General features: G+C 33.2%; 1 protein-coding gene across 1 annotated transcript in view; it reads right to left on the bottom strand.

The window, feature by feature from the left end:
• The window catches only part of LOC118183653 (fat-like cadherin-related tumor suppressor homolog), a 1,041,784-nt gene that overhangs the window by 102,960 nt on the left and 923,153 nt on the right, over nt 1-15,671 (bottom strand). Inside the window, exons 10-12 of the mRNA XM_085816972.1 lie at nt 14,253-14,392; nt 12,499-12,665; nt 10,302-10,624 (exon numbers count right to left, since the gene is read on the bottom strand). Of these exons, the coding sequence (XP_085673098.1) occupies nt 10,302-10,624; nt 12,499-12,665; nt 14,253-14,392 (630 nt within the window). The remainder of the gene's footprint in view (nt 1-10,301; nt 10,625-12,498; nt 12,666-14,252; nt 14,393-15,671) is intronic.

The following is a 15,671-nucleotide window of genomic DNA, read 5'->3' as shown; positions in this document are numbered from 1 at the left end:
GCTGGAAGAAACGGCAGCAAATGTTTCACCAATAGTATTCGCTTTCTTCTATGGAGCTAATCACTCGGCCATCTTTTTCCAAAAAGGAAAGTGAATGGTCTTTATAGATTCCGCATGCTTTTCGAACTCTTTCCCAAACCCGCTTACTAGGCATGGAGGAGGTTATTGACGACACATATGAGATCCAGGAATTCCTTTGGCTCTGCCTCCTTACTTTTCATGCATTTGCTTTGGCTCTTTTCAATGCTATGAGGTTTCGCAGAGTAGGATATCTACGAAAAATACCCCATGCTTTTTTCTGTTGTTTCAGTGCTTCATAACAGTCACGATTCCACCACGGTTTCGAATATTTTAGGAGTTTTCCTGATGTTCTAGGGATGGAAAGCAAAGCTGCCTCAATAATAGTATTAGTAACAGCTTCAACAGCATCATCGATATGCGCATCTTCTACCATATTCTCTGTGAGCTCTGCGGTGGAAGAGAAAAGTTTCCAGTCTGCCCTGTCCAGTATAAACCGAGGGAGTCTCGACATGGGGTTTGCTCGTCTTCGTGCAAGAGACACAAAAATGGGATAATGATCGCTGTTGTACTGATCATTTCCGACACTAAAGGTGCAAACTGGCAACAGAGATGGTGAACAGATGGCAAGATCGAGAGCGTGGAATGTCCTTGAAGGCTCATGGAAGTACGTATCCTGCCCATTATTCAGGAGACAAAGGCTATGTTCTTCAATCATCTGCTCTATTTGTCTTCCTTGGGAATTTGTATCTTTACTACCCCAGAGCGGACTATGGCCGTTAAAATCTCCTATTATGATAAAAGGCTCAGGCAGCTGTTCTATTAGATTATTTAAATCTTGCTGATAAATGTGCTCATTTGGAGGCAAATACAAAGAAACAAATGACACAACAATATCAAAATTTATTTGAGTAGCGACAACTTGGAGGGATGTCGTCAAAGAAAGAACATTTGAGGGATAATCCAGTGAGGAGAGGAGACCTACACCTCCACTGGCACGTTCACCTGCAAGGTTATCCTTCCTGACGAAAGAAAACCTCCGAAGTTTTGCCTGTTGTTCTGGTTTTAGATTTGTTTCCTGTATTGCGAAGCATACAGGATGATACACATTTATTATAGATTTGATGTCTAGCAAATTTCGGTGGAAACTGCAACAGTTCCATGACACGAGGGTGGCCATTATGAATGGTTTTTGTTTTTCCTGTGCTGTTCTTTTGTTTTTTGTGGAAGTAGATGCCTGGGAACTTCTAGGCCCTCTTCCACTTCCATAAAGTCTGAATCCGCAGATTCAGAAATCATCTCATCAAGACAGCTATTGCTGCGACTATTTTTATTTGATATTTTTTGTGTGGCAGTTTTGGGCTTACTTTGAATAACTGTTTCTTTTTTTTTTTTTGTACAATATGGGTTGCATTTTCTTTTTTCTTGTTGGATGTAGACGGTTGGGTTTTATTTGCTAGGGTCTGTGTGCCTATTGATGTTTGGGTGGCAACTGTACGAGATGATTTAACAGCCCTCGCGTATGATGTATTTGGTCGAAGCTGTGTGCTCTGGACTAGTCTTCTGGCTTCGGCGTAAGAGATGTTCCTAGTAACTTTTGTAGTCTGGATTTCTTTTTCCGATTTCCATTTTGAGCACAAGCGAGAAAATGCTGGGTAGTCACCCTTGCAATTTATACACAAAGGTGCAGCGGTACAATTATCAGAATCGTGGCCAATCTGTGAGCATCAGGCGCATGTGAGGCTGCCACGACAAAACGTCTTAGAATGGCCGAAACGTTGGCATTGGAAACATCGCATAGGGTTTGGAATATAAGGTCTTACAGGAATATTTAGATATCCGGCCTTAATATTCTTAGGCAGATCAGGCGTGTTGAAGCTAAGGATCACGTGTTTCGTGTCTATCAACTTACCTTCTTTACGCATCTTGATCCGCCTTACACCTCAGACATTTTGTTAGGATAGCTCAGAAGCGATCTCTTCTTCAGAAACATACAGAAGGTCGAATTCTGAAATGACACCACGACAATAGTTCAGTGACTTATGTGGTGTTACAGTGACATTCGCTTGCCCAAGATTAGTTATCTGAAGTAAAGAAGCAGACTGGGTGGCTGAGGTTGTATCAATAAGTAAGTCTCCGGAGCGGAGACGCTTTATATTTCTCGGCTCGCCAATACAAGACTGGATGTATTTGTTTATTATGAAAGGAGACATCTTATGCATTTCACCAGAAGAACTAGAGATGACTAGGAAACGGGGACTATTGTTAGGATTTTTTTCATTTGTATCTGTACGTAATTTTTTTGCAGTAGACTTTTCAGAACTAGGTTGAGTGACTGGTTTAGCAGTAGACGTTTCAGAAATAGATTGAGTGACTGATTTAGCAGTAGATGTTTCAGAACTAGGTTGAGTGACTGGTTTAGCTGTAGACGTTTCAGAACTAGATTGAGTGACTGGAGTGACTTCGAAGTCTTTGATCAGAAAAATTTGAGAATTAGCCATATTGAAATAAGAAAAGATTCGGGTCCGACGGCCCCGCCCACCACGGAGCCCAACAAGGGAACACAGATTCCTGTGTTAGGGCTAGCCGGACCTATACGCAAACTGAAGCCCCACAGTCGGCTTTCCTGAAAGCAGGTACTCCCGAGAGCTTGACCCCAAGCCACTGACACAAGGACTATTGACCAGCCGATTGACACCCGTGAGGACGACTAAGGTGCCTCCCGTTTAGCTGAAGCAGAGGCCAAAGCAGTGTGTTGGGGACAATACCTCACCCCTCAACTATTAGGACCCTCCTTTCCAGCGACACGGGTCTCCACGCACGGCAAACACGTGGGCAGTTTACTCGCCACTCGAAAACTAGAAACAAGGTCTGTTCCAGCCTCTCGTGACGAGCCCCAAACTCCGTAGCGAGAAACCACAAGGGAGAAGGGAAGGGAAAAAGTTCCAGACAAGAGGAGAGGAGATGGAAAAGAGGACATATCACTGGGGCTCCAGGATCGTGACACCCGTCTCATCAAGAAGATGATCCCCTGAAGGGCTAGGGTACCTCGGGATTGCCACACCCGTACTCACAAAAGTGAGCCCCCTGAGGGGGGAGACAAAGGTAAATTTTAAATAAAGCAGAAAATGGTGAATGTAAAACAAAGTTAGCAGCTGACTATGGAATAATAATAATAATAAATTTTTTATAAGAAAGCAGAGAATGGGGAATGTAAAACAAAATTAGTAATGGGGAATGTAAAACAAAATTAGTAGCTGGCTATGGAATTAAAAAAAATACCTTATCAAATTATTTGAAAAACAAGGAATCAGTTTTAGCTTAATGGGAAAAATCTAAATTTGCTAGAGGAAGGAAACACATGAGAAATGTGTTCAAAGAAGAGTTAGAAGAAATTCTACTACTAATGGTTCCAGGAGGCTAGATCTTGAAATTTTCCCAATATAAATAGACCCTCTACTGCAGACTGCAACTGATGCATTGGCAAGTCGGATGAGTACTGAAGATTTTAAATGGAGTGATGGACGGCTTTCTCTATTTATGTCAAGGTACAATATTTCTTATCAAACAATATGTGGCCAAAGGTGTTCATTGTATGTAAATGAAGACATATGCACTAATTTTGGTAGGAAACAGCCATGGCTTTTCTCAACTTACCTGCCAAAACACATTTTTAATGTGGAGAAAACTGCATTTTTATATAAAATGTTGCCAAACAAGGCATTACATTTTAAAGCGGATGCTAGCATAGGAGGTAAAAGCAGTAAACAGAGGATTACAGCTTCAGTTTGTGCTAACGAAATCCACTGTGTTTTAAAAGAATTCGAACACCACCAGCTGAATATGTACACAAAAGCATGGATGACATGAAATATCTTCAATAACTGGTTAAAAGGAATAGATAAGCGGTTTTTAAGAGAAAAGCATAAAATTCTCTTATTTGTGGACAATGCAACTTGCCACAACAAACTTCCAGAGATGAGTTTTATACAGGTTGGCAGGTTGAATATTTGCCACCAAACACAACTGCAAAGCAACAACTGATGGATCAAGAAATCATCCAAAAGAAATTAGTGTAAGAGACTCTTACAAAAAGTTATTTTTTCTTCAGATTGTGGTGAAAACTGTGACATTACTAAGCTAACAGTTACTGGATTGGATTACTTAATTATGGCAAAACACACGAGGGCTATCTGCCTAAAGAGAGGGATGCCTTCATGGAGGACTTTCAAAGAGAAACTGGCTCACATACACATGGGGAAAACCACGAAAACGCCCATGCAGTCAGCCTGTTCGTGGGATTCGAACCTCGGATCGAACTACCAGTTTTCAGCGTCATTACCGCTCAGCTGCTGGTGGGCTGTGCTGACAGTTATAAATGATCTATATGCAGCATGAGATGCTGTTAAAGAAAGCAAAATCATTAATTACTTTCATCATGTTATATTCATACACTCTGAAGAGAATAATTATATCGAAGGATGTGATGATATTGATACAGTTTTTCCTGAATTAAAAAAAATTTAAATGTGATAATGTTACTTTTTCTGATTATATAAGAGTAGATGAAGACTTGGAAGTCCGTGAAAAAGTGAGCGACGATGACATAATAAAAACTACTACCCGAAAAGATGAAAATGAAGAGACTATCGGATTTACAAGAGAATGCAGAGACTGTTCAGTGTCCCTGGACTCTGAAATATTTATTCTTTTATAAAAACTATATTTATTCTCTATCAAAACTCTGAAAACATTTATTCAGATTAAACTTTCCACAGAAAATGAAGTGTTTACATTAAATCAAGAAGATGGCTGAAAAATTAAAGCATAATAAACAAAAACAAACATCCATTTTACAGTTTTTTTCAAAAGTATTATTGAGATTTTTAATTAAAGTTTTCTTTCTGCTGCATATTTTCTGCTTCATTTTATGATTTAAATCTTTATTGCTTTTTAATATGTTTAATTTTAAATAAAATAGAATAATATATTTTCTGGGGTTATACATAAAAGAAGATTTTTCTTCTTTTCTTAAAAGTGATACACTTTTAAAGTTGTATTTTTTCTTAACACCGGATAATTCAAACACTTTTCTGAGAACCTTCGCATCTGAATTAATGAGCATCCACTGTATATTAATTATCATAATACTATCATTACTATGACAAAAGGCAAATTTTATAATTCCAATTCTAGGCACTACAGTTGAAGCATAAGACCAAAATATTTTAGTACAGATATATTACTTTTGGGATAATTTTTTTAATTCAGTAATATCAAAATTATGAAATTCAGCTTCAGATAAATTTTTTAAACATTAAATTCAAATTAAAAATATGTAAAAAAGTTGTACAAAAATTTTACTTGTACATTAAAATTTATGTCTTCAGAGAAAAATAATAAACTGATGTATTCTAGTATTTTTACTTCCTTGTATGAAGTAAAGGAAGTACTACAATCACAAAAAATTACCAAGTACCATATTTTAACGAAAATATCCATTTTGATCGCTAAAAAAATGCAATTTAGTGATTTTTTTGCATGACATCTGTATGTAAGGACAGAATAAAGGACTCTTTACCAAATGATTATAAAACTGATTTACAAGGGCTGTAAATTAAGTAATGGCAACATAAGTATAAATCAGTTTTTAATGAACTTACAAGTACAATTGCATTACATTAATTCTATATAAACAGCAAAGCTTATAACCTTTTGCCAAATGTCAGGAAACCATTGTAGACCAGTGCCAAAGTGTTGACTGTTGATGTGAGCAACTGAGTGCCCTACTGCGTGAGTACAGATGAAACGTCATGAAATCGGTGACCTCAGAAGGGTTCCTTCAACTTATGAAACAGATCACAAGGACTTATGTTGGGTGAGTAGGGAGAATGTTCCAGGATTTCCCACTGCCACCCTCGCAAAAAGAGAGTGATATTGTTTGTGACATGGCAATGAGCATTGTCATGCAATACGATAGGAAGATTGTTGTGCAATAAATCAGACGGTGCTGTAGAAATCGGCAATAGTAATCTATGTTGAGAGTTTGTCCTTCAGGTACAGCATGAGTAAGAATCACACCATCCCAGTCGTATGCCATGATCAGCATAACCTTCACCCGACTGAGTTCCTGTCGAAATTTCCGTGGACGAGGCAAACCTTGGTGACACCATTCATTTGATTGACGCTTTAATTCATGCTCATAGTCTTGTGTCCATGTCTCATCAATGGCAACAATACGCTGCAGAAATGCATCTCTTCCATTGCGGTATCTCTCCAAGTGGGTGCCAGCTAGTGCATATAGGTGTCATTTCTGTAATTTGGTTAGTCGATGTGGAACCCAGCGGGAAGCAATTTTCCTCATGTTGAGAGACACATCAAATGGTGTGGCATCAATGGATGTGCCACACCATTTGATGACTCATGCCAAGCTCTAAGCATAATTCTCGTACAGTCCATCAGTGATCTATGATAAGGAGACTGCTCAGGATGTCAATCTGCTCTTGAAGAATGGAGGGCCGACCTGTGCGTTGCAAATCCATAGTCTCATTCCGACCTGAAAGAAATACTTGAACCAATCGTGCTACTGTCCTATACGGTAAAGCATTTGTGCCACAGGCTTCCACTAATTCTCGATAGCATTCTGTTTGCATTTTTGCCACGAGCAACCTCAATTTTAAGCTCCGACCGCTGATCACCTTTTGAAAACATGCTTTAGAGCGATGGAAACGAAACTCCTCACTTTAACGCCACACAAAAACTACTCTTCAAAGCAGATCAACTTTTTGCGGTTTTGCAGCTGAAGATGATGGTTCGGTAAAACCATCAAAACTAGTCCTGTGAAAATTTTGTAGGTATAACGCTGATTTTTGTTGTTTGACTTCTGAATCAGATCAACTGTTTTTTGCACTCTACACATCGACAACAGCGCCATCTCACCACTCCCATATACTATTTGTGCATGCCCACCCTTCTGCGAGTTTCAAGGTTAAGTTGCCACATTTAATTTACAACCCCCATAAAATGGATTCAAAATATATTTTTTTTCATGGTGTCTGTATGTATGTATGCATCTCGTATAACTCAAAAACGAGTAGTCTCAGAACATTGGAATTTTGTACGTGGGGCTGCTATAACATGTAGATGTGAAACTCTCTTTTTGGTTACAATCGGCCACACCAAAAGTGTATAAATATATGTATATATATATATATATATATCCACTGTATTAGTCAGCTCAGTGAGCTCAGTTTCTTTGTTTGTTTGTAAATTATGCATTTTTTTCTTTTAAAAATGATTTTTTATGTTGTTCTTATCTTCTGGTTAAGGTTTTTATGCCCTTAGTTAACCTGCATGTTATAGTTGCAGAATTATCAACAATTTAAAAGTTGCTTAAGTTCAGCTAAGACTAATATTTTTACCATAGCAGCCATATTTATTTACATTTGAAACTTAGCAGAATAGTGGATTTGTTGCTAATCTAAAGAAACTAAGCTTTGCAATAACAAATAATAAAGGAAGTCATAACAAAGTAATGACTTCCTTTATTATTGCAAATGAAATTATGCTTAATCCATTCTGGAACAAAAAATTTGTCTTCTTGCTGACTGAATTGCTTATTTCTGTGTAAAAACTGTAATTTTTAGTTGTAAATTTAAAACAAAACTTTTTTAAACTATATTTGGTGTTTTAAGCTTTTCTACATCTTTAAATTTTTAATGAAGATATTCTGTGATTTTATTATTTTTGCCTTGCAGCAAAGTGAGAACTCAATTGATTGAATGAGAAATACATCTCTATTGAAATTCGAGGAAATGCGTGTTTCATATTAACATAAAATATTGTCGCCAGTCTGTTAAAGACAGAGGAGAATGCTTACGAGTACCACATGCGCATTAGGTGAGCAGTGCTGAATCTTCAGTCAAAAACTGTTTATTAAACTAAAGGGAAATTTGCCCAGAAGGACTAACAACGCAAAACACCATAATTTCATTATGGTGTTTTGCGTTGTTTCACTTTTCAAATTGTTGCCACCAAATATTATCGCCCTGTATTATATTTACAGAAATTAAATAATGAAGAATCTGCATAAATGTACATATGTTCTTTGCAGTAATAAAATAATAGGTACCTAGAGCAATCAAATTTTGAATATTGTAATCCTCCTGCGTATATGGGCATCTAGAAGCCCAAATTTGAAATTTTTTTTATTATCGATTTCATATTTTGTAAAACTTTAACAAATTTTTGATTAACAAAATCAAGGATTTCAAAGCAAGCAATGGCAACGTTCAACTCAAAAAACATCTCCAGTGCATTGCGGTATTTCTTTTCAACTGAATTTTATGATTTAAGAGCGAAAACATGATATTTAAGAAATAAAGTTAACACACAAAAAGGATAAAAAAATGTACCTTGGGACGTAATTTAAAATCTGAAACTTTTCAGGCTTCTTTTTATTTGTTTAATTTTTTTATACATTGTTTTAGATTTATTATAATATTTGAATAGAACATGCGACAGCGATTAGATAATTCTTCAGATGGTATAATTTTCTTGCATTGAGTTATAAAATTAATGAGATGTAACACTGTTAAGTGAACCTAGTGTCAGAGTATTGCTATGGTAAATAAATATAATTAATTTTAAAAGCACATTTATTCTATTGTGGTTTATGCGCTATTGACAAAGTAGATTAAATTCAATTCAATAAGTTTAAATGAAACACAGGGAAAAATGCATATAATTTATTATTCCGTACAAGAAAGTCATGTGGTGTACACATCAGATTTTTTTTTAATTAATAAAACCAAACATGTTTCAAAATATATAAAGAAATAAATTTATATTTTACATCTAACTTAAAAAATAAATAAATTTTAAACCCACTTTAACCATCAAATAAGTGAATAAAAAATTCAGAAAAATGATTCAAAGTTCTTTGACCGCATGAAGTCTTCTTCAATGTAATCTTTCAATTCATTAAATAATATTCAAATGCATGTGACAGTCTATTTACATTTGAATGCTATTTAGTGAATTCATGTATAACGTTCCATTATGACAGGTCTACCTTTCTAAGCATTTGTCATAACCAAATACAGGCAAAAGTCGTTAATCCGGACTCGTCGGGACTTCGGCGATTCCGGATTATCAATTTTTCCGGATTATAGATCATCAGTTTAAATCTGGTAAGATGGCATGCAGAAATTATAAAATTAAAAATATGAAACCATAATTTATGAAATAAAGAACAATTATGATCTAAAGGGTATCAAAATTTACAAATAAAAAAGCTTAATATTTATTTGTTTACTTTATTCAACATTTCTTTCAATGTAAGTTGTTCAAGTTGCTTCGTTTTTTATGTGATAATACTTTCTCTTTAATTCTATAAACAGACATAATTTCTTGTTCAGTTACAAAGTTCCGCTGTTCAAGTCCTATAATTGCTGTGTCGAGAATACCGACTAATTTGTTAATCGAAATTCTTTCGTTTTCAAAGAAAGTGACCTCTGTGTCACTTTCTTCGCTATCGGAAGCGAATTATAATGACAAGGAATTTGATGTAAATCATATCAAAGACGGAGTACATCGAGATGAAATACTACATTTAGTAAATAATTATAAGAAAAATAAAATAAAAACATCTGCCCAGAAGATAAGGATAGTGCTGACAGATCAACTTCCAATTCCCCCACACATGCAGAGCAGCGTGAAATTGATAAACAGATTTTGGAATGATAAACAAATCCATTTTCCTTTATTAATTTTTTGCAGCAATTCCACTTTTTGTTAAATGGACTTCGAAACATACTTTCACTTTGTAGATCTTTGACATAATCGAAAGTTCAAGCTTACTTTTATAAAATTGCTCTAACAGTCTGCAAAAAGTAATAAGCCGGATTAATGCGATGCATGCACAGAAAGTTTGTAGCTTTGAGGTCCGGATTATAGATCATTCTGGATTATGGGTGTCCGAATTAACGACTTTTGACTGTAATCAATAAATCAATCAACCTGATATAATTTTATATTTAAAAATCACAAAACTTCCCTGACAGCACAATAATAAGCATATGTAAGCAAAAGTCCCTTGCTTCAAAAGCAAATTTTTTTATTACATCACAACTGTTATTCAAAAAAAAAAAAAAAAAAAAAACTGTTAGTTTTTAGAGCAGTTTTAAGTAAATAATGATTAAAATGCATAATTTCGGTGACTGTATATATAGAAAAAATATCATATCCTATGAAATTAATAAACATATTCATAGTAAAGTTACCTGATGCAATACTGAAATGCATTTGAGCATTTTTTCCTTTATCTTTATCCACAGCAAGTATTCTAGTAACAGATGTACCAAGAGTGGCTGTTTCATACACTTGACTTTCAAATGAAGGAGCTAAAAATTCTGGATGGTGATCATTTTCATCATGCACGTTAATAATTATCCGAGCAAAACTGCGCTGTGATGGAGTTCCATTGTCCCGAACTGTTACAGTTAACATGTGTTTCTTAATCGATTCATGATCAAGGGGATGAGACACAGATAACTTTCCAGAGAATGAACCAATTTGGAATAACTTCAGACTCTGTGGATTAGCACTGTAAAATACTTAAAATAAGTGACAACATAAATAAAATGACATGACTACACAAAGTACTGACACAGTTCATTTTATTAGATAAAAAGTAAAAATGACAGTTAAAATATGCAGCATACAAAATTCTTAGGGCATTATTAAATCATTAAATCTATTTAAAATTCTACAACAGAATAATTTACATATATTTTATTCATATGATAATACAAAAAGCATTTTAGTAGTTAGAGGAGTTTAAGTACAAGCACTGATTTATCGCACAATGCTTTAAGATTAATAATGCCAGTGGCACTGAATTCCATCATAATAAATGCGCCACCTGCATTTCAAATTTGTTACATTTATTTTATGATTATTATTATTACAGTGCACTGCAAAACATGTGTGATTTGAAAAGAAAAAAAATCTGTAATAATGGTTTCATGGAATACAGTTGGTTCTTTCTCATAAGTCTGCAATATATTCATGGTACAAGAATTTTGTTATAAGTAGTAATTCTTTTTTTTATCCTGGTGAAACCCCAAAATAACCATGTTTCTGCTGATGTCATTCAAAAACAGGTGTCAAATATATTTTATAGCACAGGCATTTCATATTAAACAGTTTGGTATTTGTTAAAAAAATTCATTTAAGATCATACAAATTCTGATGAATAACTGACTAATGTAGGTAAGATACTATTAAGAAATATAGCATTAGAGAGAATATAATCTGAATGTTACTGAATGCAATCTTTAGGAATCAGTTAGTGATGAAATAAACATACACTATCCATTCTTCATTTAAAAAGTACTTTGTATTATTTCAATATTCAAGGATTAGTTAAACAAAATCAATGGTATAATAACCACTTCATACCCCATATTTGGCATTTTTTGATTTTATGGAATTTCATTTAATTGTTTTAGTTTTTTATACTTGAAAAACCTTTTTCATTCCAAAATTCAAATTATTATTTCAATTCCAGAAATGATATCAAATATCAAACTGACTGAGATATTCTTTACCTTAATTTAGACATTTCCCCTTTCTGTCCAACGGCAGTGGAAGTTTAGCACAATTTAAGATAATTCACATTGAACATATAGCCATAATTTGTGTCTCTTTATTATCTAACTAAAGGATTACCTGTTAGTTAAAAACTTCTATCAGAGTGATTGGCAAAATCTCCGTCAACTTTATGTTTGGTGGGATTTCATAATTAAAACAGGCAAATTTTATGATCAAAAAGTGTTTTTTTTTTTAAATCTCACATAATTTGAAATATAGGCTCTTGATATTCAAATTGTCAATAAATACGATGATTGTTTTTAAAATATTAGAGCCGAAATTTTTCCCATTGATTTATTTGGCTTTTCTAATGTGAACTCCATTTTTTATATGCTCAACTATCGGAATTTTCCAGTATCTGGAATCTGGTATCTCTTGAGCTTTCTGGATAATCAAATATTTACTATACATACTGGCTATTTGATTTTTGCTTCAATAAAATCATAGACAGAAGTAAATTGATATTTTAGTTTAAATGCAAAACAAACAGCTATGTATTTTCTGCATTTGACAACAAACAAAATAATACAGCATAAAATGATATAGCACACATCAGAAACAGCATTTACATTTTGCATCATCATTGAAATGGTTAGTTTAATCATTGTTTCTTGATTAATTACAGGTTAAATGCATAGTTAGCATCTTCAGGTGCAAGTCTCTAAAATTTGCATTACTACCTGTAAACAATGATTTTCTCTTCACATATATACGCTCCTGTATCTTTTATATAGAAATTCTGAAAAATTTTATTTCTCGCAACTGCATGCAAAGTAAACATAAACATCAATATTCAAGAGTTAGTCAATAGTTACTTAATGCCACCTGTTATAAATGGAAAAGAAGAGATTTTTGTCAATTTCATCTAAATCTGATGCTTCCAACTGCAGAATGGTACTCCCAACAGCTACATTTTCACCAATTTCAACAGTATACAGGTCTTTTGTAAATAGTGGTTGATGATCATTCACATCAATGACTTTAATGGGCAACTGAAATTGTAAAAGATATAAATGTGAACAGCTGAAAACAAAAATACACAATCAATTTCAAATTAAAGGAAGACTGCTTCTTAAATAAGTTATTTACTAATTATATGTATATATATATATATACTATACATAAGTCCTATTTTGTAAAAAAAGAAGTATTTTAAACACTTTTTCAAAAGAAATATACATTACTAATAAATGATTTAAAAAACTGACTAAAATTTTAGATGATACTGCAACACACTATTAAAAAAATAAGAGTAACATGTAAGATTAAATAAACAGATAAAAGGAAATAAGCCAATGAATAAAATGGCTGTAATAAACTATATATTTTAGAATTTCTGCACCGATGGATAACATAAATGTAATAGGAAAATCAAGTTTATATTAATTTACTCAGATATGTAAATTCTTGAATAACATTTAATCTTAATTTTTGAATTATTATCTAACAATTTATCATTAATGGCTGTTAGGGCCAAATAAAACATGCCAACAGGTTCTGACAGCTAAGGCAACTCTCCAAGTAAGTACTCTCCACTGAGTACTTTAAAATTCCCTTTCACATTTAACATTAATTTTTTTATGACTGAAATTTGCTCTCCCACTCATTTTCATCAGAGTCAAATGCCTCACTCATTCCAATCTTCTCTTCTATCACCCAAAATATGTTGTTTCAAATTCTACACTCTTCAAACCAGACATTACATTCATTTAACTTTCTTATCATTGAGAATGTTGTGCAAGGTGAATCATATGGGTGACTAAATCCTACCCATGAGAAGGGGGACTTTTTATTTATGTAGCAGACCCAATAACCTTCAAATGATCATGAACTGCACTTTCTGGAATATCTGTTCTGTATGATAGTTCCTCATATTACTAGGATTTTAGCAGCAGCTTCCTATAACAGGTCCTTGTTTACAGAGGATAGTCATCTAGAATGGGCAACAACATCCTTGAGGCAGAAATTTCCATAATTAAACTTCTCAAACCACCTTTGAAATGTGTCATCAGAAACTGCCCTTTTCCATATATATACGTATATATAAAAAATTTGCAAGCAGTTTTACCAGCAGTTTTCCCTCTTTTTAAAATAAAACAGCATTAATATGACCAAAATGAGCTTTCGGTTCTACATTCTTAGCACTGCATTGAAATAAAAATTATGCCACAACACATGCAAAAGTTATGCGATGTGAGCAGAAAAGATCGGGTTTAAACATCTGCTTCAATCAAGATCATTCTATATCAGCAATAAAAAATTAATTAGAAGAAACCATGCTTCAATAAAAATAAAAACTGAAGAAATTTTAGGATGACCCAATACATGTACAATAATATTTCATTCAAAATAAAAATTCAAACTAATGCTTAAATTTAAAAAATCAAATAAAGGGACAAATAAACCCGGAAATTTATAGCCTTCTCTTATTAATACCTTAATTATAATCAAAGTTATGTCATGCCACTGGATTTATTAACTATTCATAAATAAAAATGATAAAAGAGGAAAATTGTTTATTATTATTATCTCTTTCGCTTTTTTAATTTTGAAGTAGGCGTAAAATGAAAATTTCTTACCTGTTGATAAATTACATTAACACCGTCAGTAATACTGATGTTGAGGTTATAATCAGATTTCTTTTCCCAATCAAGAGGTTGAGCGACAGATACAGTACCCTCGTGAGGTAGGATTTTAAATGCATCATCAGTATTACCACCTGCATAAATTAAAAGTAAATAAATTAAATATTTTTACATCTAAAACAACAAATAGAGTATAACAAAATTAAATTAATAATTTATTCATATGAACTGCTAACATGTTTCATTATCTAAAAAAATGCACTGATATATTTAAAAGAAGAACTCATAATGAAGTTTTTTCAAAAAGAATTCTGTCAGAATTCAGTCTGTTCACATTCAAATACATGTATTACATATAGCTAAACATCGCATATATATGAAAATGTATTGCTTTATTGCAAAGTTACTGATGTTCAGAGTGTTGTTATTGCACAGAAGTGTTGTTACAATGTTTGAGCAGAAATATTTCTCTAATCAAATTTTTGTAGGTAAAAAAACCGCTGAATTTCATTGGTGTAAAAAAAATAAATGTTAATAATTATGCCAAATAAATGTTTTCCTCACAGCATGCTAAATAATTTTAACTGAAAACAGACACACATTTCATGATTAACTTTGAAAGCTTTTACTGAAAGGATTCAAATAATTCAACTTGTGACATTAGTAACATACTAAATTCATAAATATCTGCCTATAAAAGAGATAATAAATTTCATTTGAGAGAATTTTTTGCTATTAACAATGTTTATTTAAATTTCATTTCCCCCTAAGATCTATATCTTTAGCAAAAGGTGCCATTATTTATACGTAAAATATGTTATAAATAAAATAACAATTAAATAGGGGACAATAAGTTTTAAAAAATACTTGTAATACTGATGAGTCAACACTGCACTATATTTTGAATAAACATTTATTACCACACAAAGCAAATGCTTTTCATGCCATGTTTTATATAATCAGAAATATTTTTAAGAAAGCATTACACTGCACAAAAACATAACTTTAACATAAATACTATGGGTTTTGGGGACACAAATAAACTGTCATCACATCAATTACCATGAGTACTGAAGACAGAACTCCACCCCCTCCTTAATACTAGAAGAATCAAAAGAACTGTGACATCTTTTAGAGCCATTCTAAGAACACACCACTACAAGTTTTCCATTTTGTATTGGATCTTGCCATTATTTGCATTAATACAAGAGAACTGAATTTAAAGTAAGATGCACCAACGTAAGTTTCTTTTAAAAAAATACAATCTTATAAATTAATTGCCATGCAGTACAGAAAAAAATTATATAAAGAATGTTCAAAGCATCAAATTTACAAATGGTCAACCAAAACTTCTTTCACGAGAAAAACATCAATATATATAAAGATATATCCAATACTTTTATGCCAAAAGTC

The sequence above is a fragment of the Stegodyphus dumicola genome, chromosome 5 (genome assembly GCF_044657685.1).
Source record: "Stegodyphus dumicola isolate Sdum_Otavi_A_Nest chromosome 5, ASM4465768v1".
In the NCBI taxonomy this organism is placed as follows: domain Eukaryota; kingdom Metazoa; phylum Arthropoda; class Arachnida; order Araneae; family Eresidae; genus Stegodyphus; species Stegodyphus dumicola.
This window is presented reverse-complemented; position numbering and strand designations above follow the sequence as displayed.